Genomic DNA, 20,401 nt, shown 5'->3' with positions numbered 1-20,401 from the left:
TATTGTTTTCATTAATGATTTATTTGTTTACTACACATGTCACAGTCAGAAATATTTCCTTGTAAATGTGAATAATTTTATCCAATCAAATTCATTGTTCTGAATTTAGGAAGAGAGATCTTTGTAAACACAGCTGCATAGTGTTGGGTGTTGATATGTGCTACCTTTCTAGTTCTCAGAGCAAGACCAATTTTGGACAGCGATTTGCAAAAGGTGGTTTTATACTATTGACAGAACTAAGCACCAAACATTTGGTCACAGTTATGTTTAGATGCATGGTATTGCGTGGCAATGGTTGCCAGTTCTATCAATAAAGCGTGAATAGATATCGACTGACAATTAATATAACATTCATAAAACTTTATAAGTTTTTGCAGTCTTGACTATCATCTGCTCGTATATTATACTGAAAACATGAAAAACGGAACAAAATAGAAATGCAATATAAGCGAGAAAGTATGACGAGGATGTTGTGCAAGACATGCACGTATCCGAAATCGAAAATAGGAGATGAAATGACCAAAATAATCCACACTGAATGTAGTGTCGTTTCGGTGATTACCAGCAAGTGGGGAAATCCCTTCTGTGTAATATTACATCATATGGTATTTTTGGGGAAACAGAAACTGTTGAGAACAGGTTACTTTAGTCAGTTAATTTTAAGCTAGAGTTCTGAGACAAGCAAGATGGAAGGAGGAAGGTAAAATCTTGTGATTGTCATATAAAATTAATTTTATGGGTGAAATGAATGCTGCAGAATTAATAGTTGTAGATACTATGATAGTTTGAAGCTTTGAATGCCCCTTTTGAACCCATTGAATGTACCTTTATTGGGTCAGGCTTGACTAGATCAAAACATGGCACCCAACACAAAGTTTCATGATATCATATGTTGAAGCCTCAGTGTTTTTTAAGATCAGAATAGTGTTCAGTATTTGATGAGCATGCATTGTGTACTTAAAATGTGATCAGATTCATGCTATTAAGGATTGTGGGTCCCAGGAGTATTAGTCGTAGGATAGGGACAAACGAGGCTTTAAACTTTTAAACAGTCCCTTCTTTGTTTGTTAACATATTTTGGTAGAGATTTTGGTCATGGCTCAACGCTTCAATTACAGTTCAGTTATTCATCAAACTCTCTTCCTTTCCAGAAGGGTATTGAAACAAAAGTATTACCAGGAAATTAGTTTTGTTTGAGTTTTTGGCGTATTGTTTCTTGGACTGCCATTTAGCTTGATAAATCTTGGTTAGGTTTTTACTTTTTAATTCAAGTGCAATAAACAATTTACTCTCAGTTTTTCTGGTTACAAGTAAAAACCACAGGCTGTCTGTTTAGAACAGAAAAAGACATTGTAACTTTGGCTGCTAGTTTAATGAACCATTTCTGTAACACTTCATAGCTTGGAAGCTGTAGACTATAATCTGAACTGAATGTAGGTGTTGCTGTTGGACCGTATGAATTAAAGGAAAATTATGAAAGTCAGGAATGACTGCAAATATACATGAATAACCTTTGAATTATTTCTTATTATAGTTTGAAATCTTCAGTTTCTTCAATATACAGATGACATGGGTTGCTAATGACATGGTTTAAAAGTAGATCAGTGTAACTTATCAGTTATATCAATAGATAAGCAGCTTTGAGTTTGATGAAGAAAAAAAAGAGAAAATCTTTTCATTTGGATAGAAATCAGTTTACTTTTTTTTTCTTTTTTTAAAATTGAATTTTAGGCTCTTCTTTCATAGTAAGAATACAGTTTGTGATCTTCAGTTTTCATTATACATATTAGTTTATTATTACTAACAGGTATATATATATATCATCAGCTTTCTTTATGTTTATACCTAATATGTCTTGTTGCTACTGACATGATATGGGAGTGTATTAATTAATACTGGAATACAGTATGATCTGCCATCTTCCATTTTATTTGAGACTGTCAGTCGTCGCTCAGACCATGATTGTCACTTTGGAGGTGTGCATGCTGGATATTTCACATTACACCAAATGCTGACTTTGGTGTACATGAATATTTAATCTTTTGCATGTATACACACACAAAGGGGGTTGAGGCACTATGATTATCTTTCTCTCTCACATAATGCATACTGCATATCATAGACACACACACACACACACACACACACACACACACACACACACACACACATATATATATAGATATATAGCACAGAATGATGCATGACAGTGCACCTCCACACACGCTCAAGCCCCTTCTCTACACACCCACACTCACCCACACACACACACACACACACACAGAAACAAAAGATGCATGCATTCACTCGCATTCACACAAACTCACTGGATTCATTAATTACACATGAGTGTGTATCACATAATGAATGTAATACAATGGTTAAGTTTGCCAATGATCTACTCTAGAACTGTGGAAGGGCTGTTTCCAAACAGTGCCAAGTCAAAATACAGAGAGAAGTCCTGGTTCTTGTCAGATGCTGTGATGAAAGGAACAGAACTCAATGTATCAAAAACAAAAGAAATGATTATAGATTTCAGGAGAACCAAGTCAGATCCCATACATCTTGTCATTAAAGACAAGCAGGTAGAGAGATCACCATTGAATTTGAATTTGTCAGACTTATCATTTGTAATGATTTGAAATGGGAGATGGATGTGGAACAACAATTGCTAATAAAGCACATGTTTCCTTTCGTTCCTCAAAAAATTTGCACTAAAAAAAAAAGAAATCCATGTTGACTTCTACAGGCTGTGATTGTAAGTGTGTTAACCTTGATTGTTACTGTTTGCACAACAATTAATCATAATCAAAAGACCGAGAAGATCATTGAAACAGCACTGAAATTTCCCTCTCTGTTCCTTTCCCCACACCGCCAGCATCTACCACTACCAGCTGAGCGAGGACATCACCGTGGTCCTCATGCCGCGGGGCAGCGCTCAGGTTGCCATGGAGGAGGAGGGGGGCAGCAGCAGCGGTGGAGGTGACAGTGGAGGAGGGGCAGGAGGGGGGCGAGGCGGCGTGGCGGGCATCCGCTTCCTGAGCGGCACGTGCCCGGACCCCAAGTGCCAGACGCGGCTGTACTGTATGTCCAGCTACCAGTCCATCGAGTGCACGGGGTGCGGGCAGCTGCACACCCAGTCGGCGCTGCAGAACCTGAAGGAGGAGGAGGGGGACGTCTACAACACGGCGCTCTTGGCCTTCAAGACCCTCATCGCCGGTGTCAAGCCGGAGCCCGGCACTGACAACGTGAAGGTATAGCGAGAGGAGCGTGGGATTGAGGGGGGATGGGGTGGGTGAAAAGTGTGGGTGTTATTGACACTTTTTTGTGAATTGTTAAAAGAGAATTGTGTATTCGGGACTGATAGCATGAAGAAGGTAACAGAGGAGTGCGGGGGAGGAGGGGTGGGGCAAAAAGTGTGGGTGTTATTTGATTTTTTTTTTTTTTTAGTTGTTTAAAGAAAATGGTTTATTTTGGGCTGATAATGCTAAGGTAACAAAGGAGTGTGGAAGGAAGGGGAGCAAAAAGTGTGGGTGTTATGAATTCATTTGTGGATTTTTTTTTTCAATGGTTTCTTTTGGCTGTTAGTAATTGTTGATTGACATGTTTAAAAAGAGTTGTTTCTTTTTCTGTCCTTCAGTTTCCTGCATTTCTATAAATTTTATCTATTCTTAATCTTTTGTTTATGAATTGATTGGGTTTTTTGTTGTTTTTTTGTTATCGTTTTGTTTGTCAGTTGTGGCTTTTGTACAGGGCACTTCTTTTTTTTTTTTTTAAATTACTTTTTATGTGAATTTTCCTGGAAGTCCAGCAGTCGCCTCTTTCAAAATATGCCGATCATATATCTCTGGGTTTTGTTCACCCTCCCCCCACCAGGTTCACGGCTTGTCAAACTACCTGTGCAAACTGCTGTCGCACCTGCTGAGTCGCTATGGCATGGACAAGGCCTCAGGCCGAGCCAAGCTCCTCACGGAGATGGGCCAGCCGGAGATCTTCGACTGTGGAGTCCTCTGCGACTTTGCCTTCCACATTGACCCAGAGCACCTCAACGTGACGGGCTACGGCCGGGACAAGTCCGGTGGCGTGCAGTACCTGGCAGACACGCTCAACGTGGTGCGGGAGGCGAATGAGAGCGAGGACCGTCTGGTCCCCATCCACGCGGACGGGGACGGCCACTGCCTAGTGCACGCAGTGTCCCGCGCCCTGGTTGGGCGGGAGCTGTTCTGGCACCCACTGCGGCTCAACCTGATGCAGCACCTGCGCAGCAACCTGCCGCGCTACAAGGAGCTGCTGCACAACTTTGTGGACGTGGACGAGTGGGAGGACATCATCAGTGAGTGCCAGCCCAGCTTTGTGCCCAAGGACGGGGAGACGGTGGGCCTGCGCAACATCCACATCTTTGGGCTGGCCAACGTGCTGAAGCGCCCCATCATTCTCCTCGACAGCCTCAGTGGCATCAACAGCTCTGGGGACTACTCAGGTCAGTCGGTGGATTTGGATGGACGTTCAGCATGAAATTGTCGGCTTTGTCGTTGGTTGGGTTATATATATGATATATGCAATGTAGTTTGATTTGATGGGAAGGAGGAATCGTTTGTGTTGGTTGTTATGGTGATGGGGGTTATGGGTGTGTGTGTGTGTGTGGAGGTGATATTGGTCATTGAGTGTGTGTTTTGTAGGTGGGGAGGTGGGGACTGTGAAGCATTTTGTGTGTACATTCTGATGTGAGTCTGTGTTTAAAAGACGGTGTGTACAGTGTTCGTCACTTTGTGGACAGTGTGTGTGTAGAATGGGGGGAGGGGGGGGGAGGGGGGGGGGCGTGTCTTTGTATGTAATATGTGTGTAAGAGTATGTTTGCATAATGTAGTATTGTGAGTGTGAGATGTTCCCCTTCTGATCTCTTTCCTCATGTCCAGACCCATTGAATAGGATGTTCCCTGTTGCTGTTAATCAGATATTTCCTTTTTGCTACAGAAGTTGACTACAGAAGTTGACTTGCCAGTTTGTCTATATTATCTAAACAGGCCTTTTTTTGAGTTTTTCAGTTTTGTTTTGTGGTGTTTTTTTTTCTGGTTTTGGTTATTGTTGCATGATTGGTATTTTCTGAATTTCTTAGAATTGTCAGCAAGTGCCTTTAAACACTCTGTCTTTGCTAGTATTCAGACCTTTTAAAATAATTGTGGTTTTGCTTATTTTATTTGATGAAATGTGTCTTGTAAAACTGAAAGTAGAGCTTTTATTATTTTTTGTTACAAATTGCACTGTTAATGATCTCTGCCTGTTGGGTGAAAGAAGTTTTTCACACAACCCTGCACACATATGCACATGCATACGCGTGCACACACACACACACATACACACCCACACACACATCTCCAGTGCAACCTCCAGATAATATTGCATTTGTTTTTTTGTTTCATTTTTTGTTAATTGCTGTTATATTTCATATTTACAGAATTAGGATTCAGCTGTTTTGGTTTATCTTTTATCTGCATATCCCCCTTTAACCACCATCTCATACATAAACGCACACACTCATGACATGTCCAGTATTATTGAACATGAAAAGACATTGAATTAAAGAATGAACATATAAGCACGCACACACTCTGTATTATCGCTCTGTGTTGCTGTCTCTCTGTCTGTCTGTCTCTCTCTGTCTCTCTTTGTCTGTCTGTCTCTCTCTCTCCCTCTCTCTCTCTCTCTCATTAATTCATGACTCCTTTCCAACACAACAGCGGTCTTCCTGCCGGGACTGCTGACGCCAGATCAGTGCAGGAACAAGGACGGTGTCCTCAACTTCCCACTCTGTATTGCCTGGAGCAGCCAGGGACGGAACCATTTCATCCCTTTGGTCGGCATCAGTGGTGAGTCCGTGTATGATGATGATGACGATGATGATGATAAATGTTCCTGGTGGTGCTATCTTTGTCGTTTTTTTTTTTTATGATGGCGATGATGATGACAACAAATGTTGCTGGTGTTGCTGTCGTTGTCGTCATTACGAGTTCACTGGTTTGTTGAAAGACCGCTTTAGATGACAAAACAACAAGAAAACCTTGTCCTTGTTTGACTGTTTTTTTGTAGCCCTAGTTATTTGTGGAGTAGTCTGCTGCAGTAATGTCTTTTAAATGTCATGAAAATAGGGTCTTTTCAGGGAGGTAGTTTCATACTTGGGTGATGTGTAAACAACAAATGCCGGCACACACACACACACACACACACACACACACACACACACACACACACACACACACATATGCAAGCATGCGCAAGCATTAGCCAATCAAACGCCTCTAAAAGCTACAAGCGCTGAATCAAAAATTGAAGACTGTTACTACTTCTGCACCACACGCGCACACACACAAACACACACACACACACACACACACACACACACAACAGCAACAAAAACCACACCACAGCACACCTGCATCCACATCCACATCCACACACACACACATTCTTAATGATAATGGTATCAGCATATCTTATTGATGTGTTGTTTTTTTAACCAAAATTGACTATGCCTGTTTAGAAAATGTTTTGCCTTTATGTCCATAGTTGAGTCACTTACAAAAATATGATTCCTTCTTATTTAATTGTTGTCATGTATTCTTTGATTGATTATTTATTTTTTAGCATAAACATTTATTCAGGACTAATCTTATTCATTTATTTGCTTATTTATTATTATGTATGTTGTTTGTTTCAGATAGATTTAGTTGTTTGTTCTAATTCTATTTTTATTTTCAAATTTTGTTTTAACCCCTAGGCTGCCTATATGATGAGATAACTCGTCATGGCAAGCATGTACGCTTCGCTGCCACAATGACGAGATAACTCGTCATCGAAATTTATTCTGACTTTTCCCTGCTTTGCGTTCAGTTCGCTGACAAAAATGCTGGTAGCTTTAGCTTGGGGAATCTTTCTGGATTCTAATCATAGCTAGAAACCCCATCTACGTCATGAGGCAGTCCTTTATTTGAACGTTTTGGTTGGGTTACTGTCCCATTGTTTTGCCTGGCTCCTCTCTTCGCTCGCTCAACAAAATGTCAGACTGACGCTGTGCTCAAGACATGCGATCGTAGCGAACTGAATCGGCCAAGATTGCTTTCTTTTGCTGATGCTCAGAAAGAATTGAAGCGTAAACTCGAAGAAGACAGTGATGAACATTTATAGGACGATTTGATAGAAAATAAAGGGAGCAATCAAGAGAGTGGCCAAGATACGTCTATCAGTGAGTGATGCTGGCTGTGCAAACCTTAGCAGACGACAGAAAGTGACTGAATTATTTGCAGGACAGTGTGAGCGATTTTCTTGGCACTCAGCCAACGTGGTCTGATGAGAACTGGATAAAGTGACCGTGTGAGAGGGGTGAAGAGGAGCGGGGTGGAGACTGAGGGGGCGTGGCCTCTCATCCACATTATCACTTGGAGAAGTCACACTGCATTGTATATCTATTTCTTTTTAATGGTTTTTTTTTTATTGTGGTTGTTCTAGTATGATTTTGTGTATGCAGATATCCATTTGTCCAGAAAATATGATATTTTAGTGCAAATTACCTGACTAATGTTAGTAATGAACAAGTTGAAAATGTGACAAAAAACAAAACACTGAATTCAAAACAACAGCATGTCACTAAAAATGTATAAAATGGGAAAACATCATGTGTTTTGTGTTCTTTATTCATTTACCTTTCAGAAAGTATATACTTTTATGGGTCTTTCTCCAATAACAAAGAGCACAAAATTTTTTGAAAATCTATACCCGTTTTTTTGTGAAAAAACCCTGGCAAATAGATTTCACTTAAATCTTATTTTCCTGGCAGTGAAAGGGTTAATATAAACGTTTATTCAGGATTTATCTTATTCAATTATTTGCTTATTTATTATGTATGTTGTTTGTTTCAGATAGATTTAGTTGTTGGTTCTAATTCTGTTTTTATTTTCAAATTTTGTTTTACTATAAACATTTATTCAGGACTGATCTTATTTAGTTATTTGTTTGTTTATTATGTATGTTGTTTGTTTCAGATAGATTTAGTTGTTTGTCCTAACTCTTTTTCAATATGGCTGCCAGATATAGAGGAAGCTTGTCAGGGATACAGAGGGGAGGTAACCTACTTCCAGGAGGTTATCGGCTGTAGCTACTTTTGTTTTCTCCACATTGGTGGATAGTAGTTTGCACAGGACAGGAATCGGACTCCCTGCCGGAGTCTGCACTAGTGGGTCACGGTAAGTATGTTAGATAAAGGTAATTTTAGGAAAAAAATTTCCTTTTTATTTTTAAATTTTGTTTTACTGTTGTTGTTTTTTCTCTGTATTCCAGAAAAGCCATGTCCCCGCCTGCCTCGCTACATGCTGCAGTCAACGTGGGGGGGACTGCACCCCAGCCTGTTGGACCAGTTCATCACGTTCGACGATCAGGGCTGCTGCAGTATCGGAGGACCTCGCTCCCTGAATGTAATGAAATGCTGATGCTGTCAGTGTTGATGATGATGAGCTTCAGTTTCAGTTTCTCAAGGAGGCGTCACCGCATTCGGACAAATCCATACACGCTACACCACTAGTCGGATGCCTGACCAGCGGCATAACCCAAGGCGCTTTGTCAGGCCTTGAGTGCATGCATATATATTTGTGCCTGACCAGCAGCATGATGATGATGATGATGACAGCACTGACAGTTGCATTGAGGATAGCATCGATGATGACAATAGTGATTACTAAAAATAACTGTGAGAAGGAGGATGTTGGTGTTGAGGACAACAGTGAAATAGACTGGTAATGATTCACCTGCAGTGATGCAAGAATGCCTCTGGAGGGTTCGAGAAAAACCATTTAACCATTTAAATTTTTTTCTTCTTTTTTTTTTTTAGATGACGTTTAATGAAGAAAAGAACGTAACATCAATTAAGCCAGTTAGTGGCTAAGACAGATTCAGTTTCAGTTTCAGTAGCTCAAGGAGGCATCACTGCGTTCAGACAAATCCATATACGCTACACCACATCTGCCAAGCAGATGCCTGACCAGCAGCGTAACCCAACGCGCTTAGTCAGGCCTTGAGGAAAAAAAAGAAAAAGGAGTAGTAATAATAATAAATAAAATAAAATAAAATAAAATGATAACAATAATAAATAAATAAATAAGATAACGATGATAAATAAGCAAATAGATGTAAAACATGAAGACACACATTCACATATACACCCACACATGCATAACAGATATGCACCAAACAAACTAAGACAGAATGACCAGACATTGCTGTACATCTGACACTGCAGAAAGAAATACTTGCAATCTGATCTAAAACATTTTTTGATGCCGTGTTATTATTTTCATGCTTCAAAGAATTGGTACATTTGGTCAGTTTTTTTGAGAATTTGTATTTTTGCAATGAATCAATAGAAGAAATGGATTTTTCATGTTGCAGAAAAGTACTGATTTCAAAAATGTTTGTCCACGTCATTGTGATGAATGAAAGAGGCTGGCAAAAAAAAAAAGAGAGAAAAGAAACTGTGTCCTGAACAGTTGAGGGTAGTGTCCACAAAGAGTTACCCCCTCAACCCCCACCTGTTCTGGTGAACATTCTCCTGCACTGGTAAATACCTGCAACAGGTGCAACAGCCGAGTGGTTAGAGCGTTGGACTTTCAGTCTGACGGTCCTGGGTTTGAATCCTGGTCACGGCACTTGATGTGTTAAGCAGGGTGGGTATTTTTCCAGGTCAGCAGATGTGCAGACCTCCTAGTGCCTGAAGTCCCTTTGTGATTGACTTCAGTTTTAATACCTGGCTCTTCTGCAAACTGGAAGTTTAAAGAAAAAACCCCAACGAAAACAAGTTTTCTAAAGCACAATGATTTTAGAAATTGCGATAACTAAAAATGAGACATTTTATTGTAAAAAAGAAAGAAAGAAAATGGTTGAAACTTGAAGAATTTATTTTATTGTTAACTGGAATTTCTAATTTCATTTTTATCTAAAATTATGAGTACTTATTGAATCCCCTCTTTCATGTTTATTTCCAGTTTACTGATACGTTTTTGTTTTTTTTGTTTGTTTGTTTGTTTATTTCTCAAGGCCTGACTAAGTGCGTTGGGTTACGCTGCTGGTCAGGCATCTGCTTGGCAGATGTGGTGTAGCGTATATGGATTTGTCTGAACGCAGTGACGCCTCCTTGAGCTACTGAAACTGAAACTGAAACTGTGCATAAACACATGTAGAAGATAAGATGGTGTTTAAGACTGCTTAAGACCTTCCCCTACCAAAGTCAGGTACCTATTCACACTTGACTGAAGGTGCACAGAAGCGTTGCTTCTGGGTCAGGAGACAATGGAAACTCAGTTCTGAGGAGAACAATGTGCTAGTTAAAAACTCCTTGATATCATAACGTTGTTGAAAGGACTCTCATAAAGTTGTTTTTTTTCTTCTTTTTTTTCTCTCTCTCAAGGCCTGACTAAGCGCGTTAGGTTACGCTGCTGGTCAGGCATCTGCTCAGCAGATGTGGTGTAGCGTATATGGATTTGACCGAACGCAGTGACGCCTCCTTGAGCTACTGATACTGATACTGGGGTGAGGCAAATGAGAGTAGAGTGCCTTTCCCTAGGACAAACATTGGGCCTGAAACCCCAGCCACTGGGTGGTGAACACAGGATTAGCTGTTCATCGCCAAACTGATTCTGCCATATATATATATATATATATATATACATATAGTCAATCGTGTCTGACTATGACCATCAGAACAACAGAGGAGACAACTGCTGTTCCACCTATTTGGGCTAGAATTTGATTATAGTGGAGAGTGTCTTGCCCAAGTACATCCCCACTCTCTCGGCCAAGAGGGTTTTAGGACAGTCGGCGTTGGGGATGGTTCCCAAAGGCCAACTAGCCCACAAGGCTGCAGCACTAAGAGCCAGTGCAATTTTGCCTCCTAGTTTAAGAGTCATAGTCCTTCACAAAAGACTAAGCTGTAAATGGTTTCCCATTGCCATGTAGCTCCCTGAAAAACGAAAAAAAAAAAGGGTAATGCACCTTTAAAAAAAAAAACCACTCATACACACTAAGTGAAGGTGGTTGTTGCAGCCCATGAACACAGAGGAATAAGACGTAAATATTCTGTCCAGAAGAAGTAAATGCTCTGTCCAGAGGGAATAAATGCTCTTTTCAGAATAGCACTCTGTCCAGAAGAAGTAGTAATAGCACTCTGTCAGAAGAAGTACTAATAGCACTCTGTCAGAAGTAGTAGTAATAGCACTCTGTCCAGAAGTAGTAATAGCACTGTGTCCAGAAGAAGTAATAGCACTCTGTCAGAAGAAGTAGTAATAGCACTCTGTCAGAAGAAGTAGTAACAGCACTCTGTCAGAAGAAGTAGTAACAGCACTCTGTCCAGAAGAAGTAGTAATAGCACTCTGTCCAGAAGTAGTAATAGCACTCTGTCCAGAAGAAGTAGTAATAGCACTCTGTCAGAAGAAGTAGTAATAGCACTCTGTCCAGAAGAAGTAACAGCACTCTGTCAGAAGAAGTAGTAATAGCACTCTGTCCAGAAGAAGTAATAGCACTCTGTCCAGAAGAAGTAGTAATAGCACTCTGTCCAGAAGAAGTAGTAATAGCACTCTGTCAGAAGAAGTAGTAATAGCACTCTGTCCAGAAGAAGTAATAGCACTCTGTCCAGAAGAAGTAGTAATAGCACTCTGTCCAGAAGTAGTAATAGCACTCTGTCCAGAAGTAATAGCACTCTGTCCAGAAGAAGTAATAGCACTCTGTCCAGAAGTAGTAATAGCACTCTGTCCAGAAGTAGTAATAGCACTCTGTCAGAAGAAGTAGTAATAGCACTCTGTCCAGAAGTAGTAATAGCACTCTGTCCAGAAGAAGTAGTAATAGCACTCTGTCCAGAAGAAGTAGTAATAGCACTGTGTCCAGAAGTAGTAATAGCACTCTGTCCAGAAGTAGTAATAGCACTCTGTCCAGAAGAAGTAGTAATAGCACTCTGTCAGAAGAAGTAGTAATAGCACTCTGTCCAGAAGAAGTAACAGCACTCTGTCAGAAGAAGTAGTAATAGCACTCTGTCCAGAAGAAGTAATAGCACTCTGTCCAGAAGAAGTAGTAATAGCACTCTGTCCAGAAGAAGTAGTAATAGCACTCTGTCAGAAGAAGTAGTAATAGCACTCTGTCCAGAAGAAGTAGTAATAGCACTCTGTCAGAAGAAGTAGTAATAGCACTCTGTCCAGAAGAAGTAATAGCACTCTGTCCAGAAGAAGTAGTAATAGCACTCTGTCCAGAAGAAGTAGTAATAGCACTCTGTCCAGAAGTAGTAATAGCACTCTGTCCAGAAGAAGTAATAGCACTCTGTCCAGAAGAAGTAGTAATAGCACTCTGTCCAGAAGTAGTAATAGCACTCTGTCCAGAAGAAGTAGTAATAGCACTCTGTCAGAAGAAGTAGTAATAGCACTCTGTCCAGAAGTAGTAATAGCACTCTGTCCAGAAGAAGTAGTAATAGCACTCTGTCCAGAAGAAGTAGTAATAGCACTGTGTCCAGAAGTAGTAATAGCACTCTGTCCAGAAGAAGTAGTAATAGCACTCTGTCCAGAAGAAGTAGTAATAGCACTCTGTCCAGAAGAAGTAGTACTAGCACTCTGTCCAGAAGTAGTAATAGCACTGTGTCAGAAGAAGTAGTAATAGCACTGTGTCCAGAAGAAGTAAACGCTCTGTCATGTCATGATGTACATTCCCTGTGTGTTACAGCACAACTACATCCAGCGACTGGTGTCAGCCATGGAGGAGGTGTTCCATGACACCTACAGAGTGCGACCTGCCTTAGTGGCGGACGTCCACCAATACATCTTCAGATCTAAAGGTAGGGTCCTCCCTCCTGCTTCAGTGTACGGTAGTTGTTAAAGTCAGTCAGTTGATTTTTTTTTTCTCCAGTTTTTTTCTTATTCATTGATTGAATTCTGCCCAACAGGCGCCATAGCCGAATGGTTAAAGCGTTGGACTTTCGATCTGAGGGTCCCGGGTTAGAATCACGGTGACGGTGCCTGGTGGGTAAAGGGTGGAAATTTTTACGATCTCCCAGGTCAACATATGTGCAGACCTGCCAGTGCCTGAACCCCCTTCGTGTGTATACGCAAGCATAAGATCAAATGCGCATGTTAAAGATCCTGTAATCCATGTCAGCGTTCGGTGGGTTATGGAAATAAGAACATACCCAGCATGCACATCCCGAAAGCGGAGTATGGCTGCCTACATGGCGGGGTAAAAATGGTCATACACGTAAAAAGCCCACTCGCATATACAAGTGAACGTTGGAGTTGAAGCCCACGAACGCAGAAGAAGAAGAAGAAGAAGAATTCTGCCCTCTATCTCAGGATTATGATTGAGTGTGCCAGCCAGCTTTCAGCTCATCGCTGACATGGACAGGCGCAACGGCAGAGCCATAAAAGCATTTGATTTTCAATCTGAGGGTCCCATGTTCCAGTCCCAGTCTCGGTGCCTAGTGGGTAAAGTGTGGAGATTTTTCCAGTCTCCCAGGTCAACAGATGTGCAGACCTGCTTGGTCAAATACATATGTTAAAAATCATGTAATCCATGTGGGGGGTTCGGTGGGTTATGGAAACAAGAACATACCCGGCATGTACCCCACCCTCAAAATGGGGTATGACTGCTTACATGGCAGGGGTAAAAATGGTCATACATGTAAAAGCCCACTTGTGTATATGAGAGAACGTTGTGGGAAATGCAGCTCACAAAAGAAGCATACCTATGAAATTTCCCGGATGAAAATGGTCTTATATGTAAAAATCCTCTAGTGCATGTGAGTAAACATGGGAGTTGCAGCTCACCAATTCCGAAGGAAGGAGAGAAAGTGACAAAGAATTGGGTTGGGGGAAGTTGATTAGAATACTATATTATTAAGGAAAAAAAATCACCAACCGCTGTGGCGAAGTGGGTAGCATCATAGCCTGAGGACTAGGAGGAAGCTTGGTTTGATTCCTGTAATAGGTAGGTTGTTATTTTACATGTGGCCGCCTCGTACCCAGAGTTGAATGCACTGGGCTCCAGTGGGAAGACTGGGACAGTGGAGATTTATCCATTTCACTGATGTGTCTCCAGGAGTCTTGCTCTGATTTCCTGACCAACGCTGCAGTTGTCTGTATCTCTCAGTGTGGTTCATGCAGTGATAGAGTCTGAGAGTTAGCCTTCTCCAGTTCATTTCTGTCTTGAGCGACCCATCTGATTTCATTCCAGGTCTTGCCTGCCGTTTTCATTTCCACTTCCACACTTCTTCTCAGCGTGCCCGGTGGTCTGCCTCTCTTTCCCCAAGTGCTGATCATCCGTGGGCAGTGTAAGAATGTCTGGTTCTAGACATGCTCAGAATATGGCCCAGTCACCTCCAGCATCATGGTTTCACATCCTCCCTGATGTTATTGATGTCTGCCTGTCTGTCTGCTCACTTCCTTGTTACTGACATGCTGTTCCCAGTCTTCTTCTTCATTCGTGGGCTGCAACTCCCATGTTCACTCATATACACAAGTGGGCTTTTACATGTGTGACCGTTTTTACCTCACCATGTAGGCAGTCACACTCTGTTTTCGGAGGTGGGTGGGTGTATGCCGGGTATGTTGTTGTTTCCATAACCCACCGAATGCTGGCCTTGGGACCCTCAGATTGAAAGTCCAACACTTTAACCACCCGGCTGTTGTGCCCATCAACTCTGTTCCCAGTGAAATCTGAGGATTTCCCAAAATCCGGGGCACAAAAAAAAAAAAAAAAAAAAAAAAGAAGAAGAAAAGAAAAGAAAGGGAAGAAAACAAGAGAGGCAAGGCCTTCAAGACTCACTTATGATACACTTAAAAAAAAAAATCCAAGCTTTTTATGTATTGAGTATAATTTCAAAATGTAATGTTTAAGATGAGAAAGATCAGTTTAAAGCAAATTAAGTCCCCTAGCATTAATTACAGATTAATTTCCCTTTTTTTACTATCTGCACCAAAACGTTTGCAAAATAAATAAAACTTCCATGCTTAGCAAGAAAAGTTCCTGCTTGAACAAAAAAATGATAATAATGACTGCTCTTGTTGTTGGGTCAGAATATCAGATGAAAGTGCCAAGTTTAGAGAATACAAAAAATATAACAGTAAATGCAGTTTGCATATAATTAGGCTTCATTTTTTTTTTTTGTTGCCCATCCCAGAGGTGCAATATTGTTTTAAACAAGATGACTGGAAAGAACTGAATTTTTCCTATTTTTATGCCTAATTTGGTGTCAACTGACAAAGTATTTGCAGAGAAAATGTCAGTGTTAAAGTTTACCACGGACACACACACACACACACAGACAACCGAACACCGGGTTAAAACATAGACTCACTTTGTTTACACAAGTGAGTCAAAAACCCTGACATGTTTTTTCAGGGTTTGTGGGAGTGACGCTGGAGATGGTGATCGACAAGACGCACCAGCTGGTGCAGGACCGGGCCTTGGTGCGGTGCCTGCGGTGCAGTTCACTGATAGCCCTGGAGGTGACAGAGGGCATGCTGCGCAAAGGGGGCCGTCTGTATGAACTGGCCACCAAGGAGATTGGGGAGCTGAACACCTCCAAGTTGTACACCTTCACCGATTATCGTCAGTTCCTGTTTCTTCCTCTTTGTGTTGGCCACAACTTTTCTTGCTTGTTCTGACTTTTGTTGTTGTTTTTTTGTTACTGCATTTTTTTGTTTTTGTTTGGTTTTACCCTTTTTTTTTCCTTCTTACCTTCACCAATTATCGTCAGGTCCACTTTCTTCCTGTTTGCCTTTGCCAGAACGTTTCTTGCTCGTTCTGTCTTGTGCTGTTGTTTTTCTTTCTGCATTTTTTGTTTGTTTTGTTTGGTTGAACCTTTCTTCTTCTTCTTCTTCTTCTTCTTCTTCTTCTTCTTCTTCTCATGGTGAGTTGTTTTACATATATTCACATTTGCTTTTGTTGTTAGTTTCATGTTTTTAAGATGATATGTTTGTTTCATGTGTTAAGACATTCAGACTCTGTTATGTTTGTTTCATTTGTAAAAGATTCTGTTATGTTTGTTTCATGTGTAAAAGACATTCAGATTCTCTTTTTAGTATTTTTATTTGTGTTGTCCACTTGGGATTTATGTGTGTGGGTAAGTGTGTTGTTTGTGTATTTGTGTTTTCATGTATGTGTATGTATTTATTTAGCTCTTTTCAGATTAACAAAAGCATAATAGAAGTTTCATCTTTCTAAAGCAACTTTTTTTTTAATATGCCTACCCATCTAAATGTTGTCTTCAATTAGGCAACAATTGAACAAACACGCTGGATGATGAAGAAACATTAAAGCAAGCATTCAGTATAGATACACCTAACTGCAGTTCATTTGGTTTGGTTTTTCTGTGAGCGGTCTGGAAACACTCTGGCATTGTAAGAACCTGGTGTGTCTTATCGTGTGAATGAAGTTTGTGTACCCAGTTGATGCTTTGCTTTCAGAAATATCATGTCGTTACAACACGGAAAAGGATTGCCTGGTACCAGAGCTGAACCAGAGCTGCCCGTTCTGTCAGTCGTAAGTTGGGTGTGCATGTTTTTTGCCATCATTCTGTTAGAGTTTGGAGCCGAGTTGAAAGCAAGATTTAATTCCATGAACCCTTGCAAATTTTTTTTTCTCCAAAAGCAAGACCAATGACATGACGTATCTCTTATGGCACTGACCTGATCACATGTAAGAAACGATAGTTTTAAGCCTTTTGATGCCTGAAGTTTTGAGCCTTTTGATGCTGAAACAGCATTGTATTTAGAATCAGATTGAGTGCTGATAAGAGGGGAGAATTAATCCTTTGCAGGATCTGTTATGTTCTCACCAGCAGTTAGGTCCCTTCCCCACGTTCTCCTGGGATGGGCTATCCTGTCAACTATGTCACCTGAAGTGGGTGTTGATGGTGAACTTGAATGTCAGTAAATTATTCAGCTCCATCCCATAGACTCTTTAAATTGAGCCACCTCAAAATTTTAAGTCAAGAAATTTGGAAAGATCTTCCAAAACATGAGCTGGTGTTTTGATTTGTGTTTCGTTTTATTCAATGGGAGTTCATTGAAATGAAGGAAGAGAGGAATTTTGTTCAATGTCCCATTACACTCTAATTATGGAAAAAGATTGAGTCAGGAAACACAACTTTTTTTTTTTCCTTGCTTACTTTTTTCTTTCTTTTCTTTCTTTTCTTTTTTCCTTCTCAAATCATGGAACAACCTATTTTCCCTTTTCCTCTCAGGGAACACAAGTTCCGCTACGTGCGAGCGGACAGCACTGTGGAGTACCATGAAGGGGACATCACCCTGGAGCCAGCTGGCCCCAATGCCCAGTGCAGCTGCGGCTTCAAACACTACTACAACGGCAAGTTCTACGACCACCGCCCCCGAGAGTGAGTGCCACAAACAACATGCTTTCAGCTGATAGGCTGCAGCTCTTATATCCCTCTCTGTCAGTCTGCTTTTGTCATACATGTGCATTGGTTTCTGGCCTGCCTGTTTGAGCAGCTGTGTTGACGGGCGCAACAGCAGGGTGGTGTAAGTGTTGGACTTTCAGTCTGAGGGTTCCAGGTTCAAATCCCTGTCACAGAGCCTGGTGGGTAAAGGGTGGAGATATTTCCCCATCTCCCAGGTCAACAGGTGTGCAGACCTGCTGGTGCCTGAACCCCCTTCCTTTGCATACGCATGCAGATCAGATGCGCATGTTAACCCGTGTCAGCATTTGGTGGGCTATGGAAACAGAAACATACCTGACATACACACCATCCGAAAATGGAGTATGACTGCCCACATGGCGGGATAAAAATGGTCATACACATAAAAGCCCACTTGTGTATACATGTAACTGTTGGAGCTGCAGCCCACAATCGATGAATGAAGAAGAAGAGGAGCTGTGTACTGTATTTGCCAGCAGTGTTGGCCCATTGATAACAAGTCAACCCAGGAAGCCAGAGACTGAGCGCACTGGTTCCAACCCCACTCTGGCCAGCATTTTCTCCCCCTCCACTGGACCTTGAGTGGTGGTCTGGACGCTAGTCACTCAGATGAGATGATAAACCGAGGTCCTGTATGCAACATGCACTTAGCACACGTAAAAGAACCCTTGGTAATGAAAGGTTTATCCTTGGCAAAATTGTGCAGAAAAATCCACTTTGATAGGAAAATGAATAATTTATAGGTGGAAAAAAATTCGAGAAAAAAAAAGTCATGCCATCAGTGTTCCTGGGGAGAGCATCCTGATTTTAACAAAGAAGGGGTGCAATACAGTGCAATGCAATACAATATGATAGAATACAAATACATTGCAATACGGTGTGTGCTGTTCCATTACCTTCTAAATGCTGATGTGAAATACCTTTTATGTTTATTTTGTGAATTTTTGCTTATGCACATGGGGAAGGTTTGGGGGCTTTCAGGTCAGCACATTCGTTGATCAGAACAAGAAAACAGTGAAATTTCGACTCAGACACATCATACTCATGTTGGGATTTGAACTCCAGGCCTCCTGGACGGAAATCCAATAAAATCATAAACAAACCACTTGGCTGATGTTCACGTCAAGCATTCAGATGTGAGACACAGATGCTGGGTTTCTTGTAGATGGCTTGATTTCACAAAAGATATTTGGTTTATGAAATTCTGTTTTTGAGTAATGCTCAGTTTTATTGAAGTTTTGGAATGGGCTTTGCAGTTAGCAATGACAGGACTCTAAGGACTTTGTAGCGAATGTTGTTAGGGTCAAGATGTTTATATGGGGGTTGTGGACTTAGTAGCGAATGTTGTTAGGGTCAAGATGTTTATATGGGGGTTGTGGACTTAGTAGCGAATGTTGTTAGGGTCAAGATGTTTGTATGGGGGTTGTGGACTCAGTAGCGAATGTTGTTAGGGTCAAGATGTTTATATGGGGGTTGTGGACTCAGTAGCGAATGTTGTTAGGGTCAAGATGTTTATATGGGGGTTGTGGACTTAGTAGCGAATGTTGTTAGGGTCAAGATGTTTATATGGGGGATTGTGGACTTAGTAGTGAATGTTGTCAGGGTCAAGATGTTTATATGGGGGTTGTGGACTTAGTAGCGAATGTTGTTAGGGTCAAGATGTTTATATGGGGGTTGTGGACTTAGTAGCGAATATTGTTAGGGTCAAGATGTTTATATGGGGGTTGTGGACTTAGTAGTGAATGTTGTCAGGGTCAAGATGTTTATATGGGGGTTGTGGACTTAGTAGCGAATGTTGTTAGGGTCAAGATGTTTATATGGGGGTTGTGGACTTAGTAGCGAATGTTGTTAGGGTCAAGATGTTTATATGGGGGTTGTGGACGTAGTTGCGAATGTTGTTAGGGTCAAGATGTTTATATGGGGGTTGTGCACTTAGTAGCGAATGTTAGGGTCAAGATGTTTATATGGGGGTTGTGGACTTAGTAGTGAATGTTGTCAGGGTCAAGATGTTTATATGGGGGTTGTGGACTTAGTAGCGAATGTTAGGGTCAAGATGTTTATATGGGGGTTGTGGACTTAGTAGCGAATGTTGTCAGGGTCAAGATGTTTATATGGGGGTTGTGGACTTAGTAGCGAATGTTGTTAGGGTCAAGATGTTTATATGGGGGTTGTGGACTTAGTAGCGAATGTTGTTAGGGTCAAGATGTTTATATGGGGGTTGTGGACTTAGTAGCGAATGTTGTTAGGGTCAAGATGTTTATATGGGGGTTGTGGTTCTTTACCTGTGGGGCTTGGGTTTGGTGGTCTCCGTTGGTCATTGTGCGTTTTGAAGATTATTCAGCTTTTTTGCTTAACTCACTGAGGACGACAAGTTTTCTCCCTTGCTTTTCTCCACAGACGGCCCATTTGTAAGGGTTTGGAAAAAAATTACAATTGGCTAATCACAGAATCACATGTACAGCGTGTGATGGATTTTTATTTCTTGAAAATGCTATTCCATTCCGTCGTCTGAAACCGAATACATTTTATGTAAGAATGCTCATGCATTCCTTCGTCCGGAGAGAGTTAATGCTGTGTGGGGCTGAAGTTCACTGAGTTGACTGTTCTTCAGTGTTTAGTTCATTGTATTGCATTGTATGGTATGGTTTGGTGTGGTACTTTTGGAAGTATGGTATTGTGTGGTTTCGTATCGTATGGTAGTATGGTGTGGTGTGGTATGGTATTGTATTGCGCTACATTTTATTGCAGTGCAGTGCATTGTATTACTCTGCAGTGCGTTGTATTACTCTCAACAACAGTTTTATTCATGTAAACTTTGTATTGCTCCCACCCCAGAGATCAGTCTGTCAAGAGAACTGATTTGTTTGATTAATTTCCCCTTTTTTTTCTGATCACAATCGTCATTTGCCCTGATACTCCCCCATGTTTTTTTTTAGTTTTTTTTTTTTT

The 20,401-nt window shown here is 41.1% G+C and overlaps 1 protein-coding gene across 2 annotated transcripts in view; it reads left to right on the top strand.

Moving 5' to 3' along the window:
* The first annotated feature begins 122 nt into the window (after positions 1 to 122).
* LOC143300943 (deubiquitinating protein VCPIP1-like) overlaps positions 123 to 20,401 on the top strand; it is a 46,822-nt gene continuing 26,543 nt past the window's right edge. For both annotated transcript variants that reach the window (XM_076614892.1, XM_076614891.1), the window contains exons 1-9: positions 123 to 213; positions 2,879 to 3,254; positions 3,877 to 4,480; positions 5,739 to 5,867; positions 8,332 to 8,465; positions 12,745 to 12,856; positions 15,415 to 15,624; positions 16,482 to 16,557; positions 17,261 to 17,410. In XM_076614892.1, the coding sequence (XP_076471007.1) occupies positions 2,922 to 3,254; positions 3,877 to 4,480; positions 5,739 to 5,867; positions 8,332 to 8,465; positions 12,745 to 12,856; positions 15,415 to 15,624; positions 16,482 to 16,557; positions 17,261 to 17,410 (1,748 nt within the window). In that variant the 5' untranslated portion in view covers positions 123 to 213; positions 2,879 to 2,921. The remainder of the gene's footprint in view (positions 214 to 2,878; positions 3,255 to 3,876; positions 4,481 to 5,738; positions 5,868 to 8,331; positions 8,466 to 12,744; positions 12,857 to 15,414; positions 15,625 to 16,481; positions 16,558 to 17,260; positions 17,411 to 20,401) is intronic.

The sequence above is a fragment of the Babylonia areolata genome, chromosome 27 (assembly GCF_041734735.1).
Source record: "Babylonia areolata isolate BAREFJ2019XMU chromosome 27, ASM4173473v1, whole genome shotgun sequence".
In the NCBI taxonomy this organism is placed as follows: Eukaryota; Metazoa; Mollusca; class Gastropoda; order Neogastropoda; family Buccinidae; genus Babylonia; species Babylonia areolata.
This window is presented reverse-complemented; position numbering and strand designations above follow the sequence as displayed.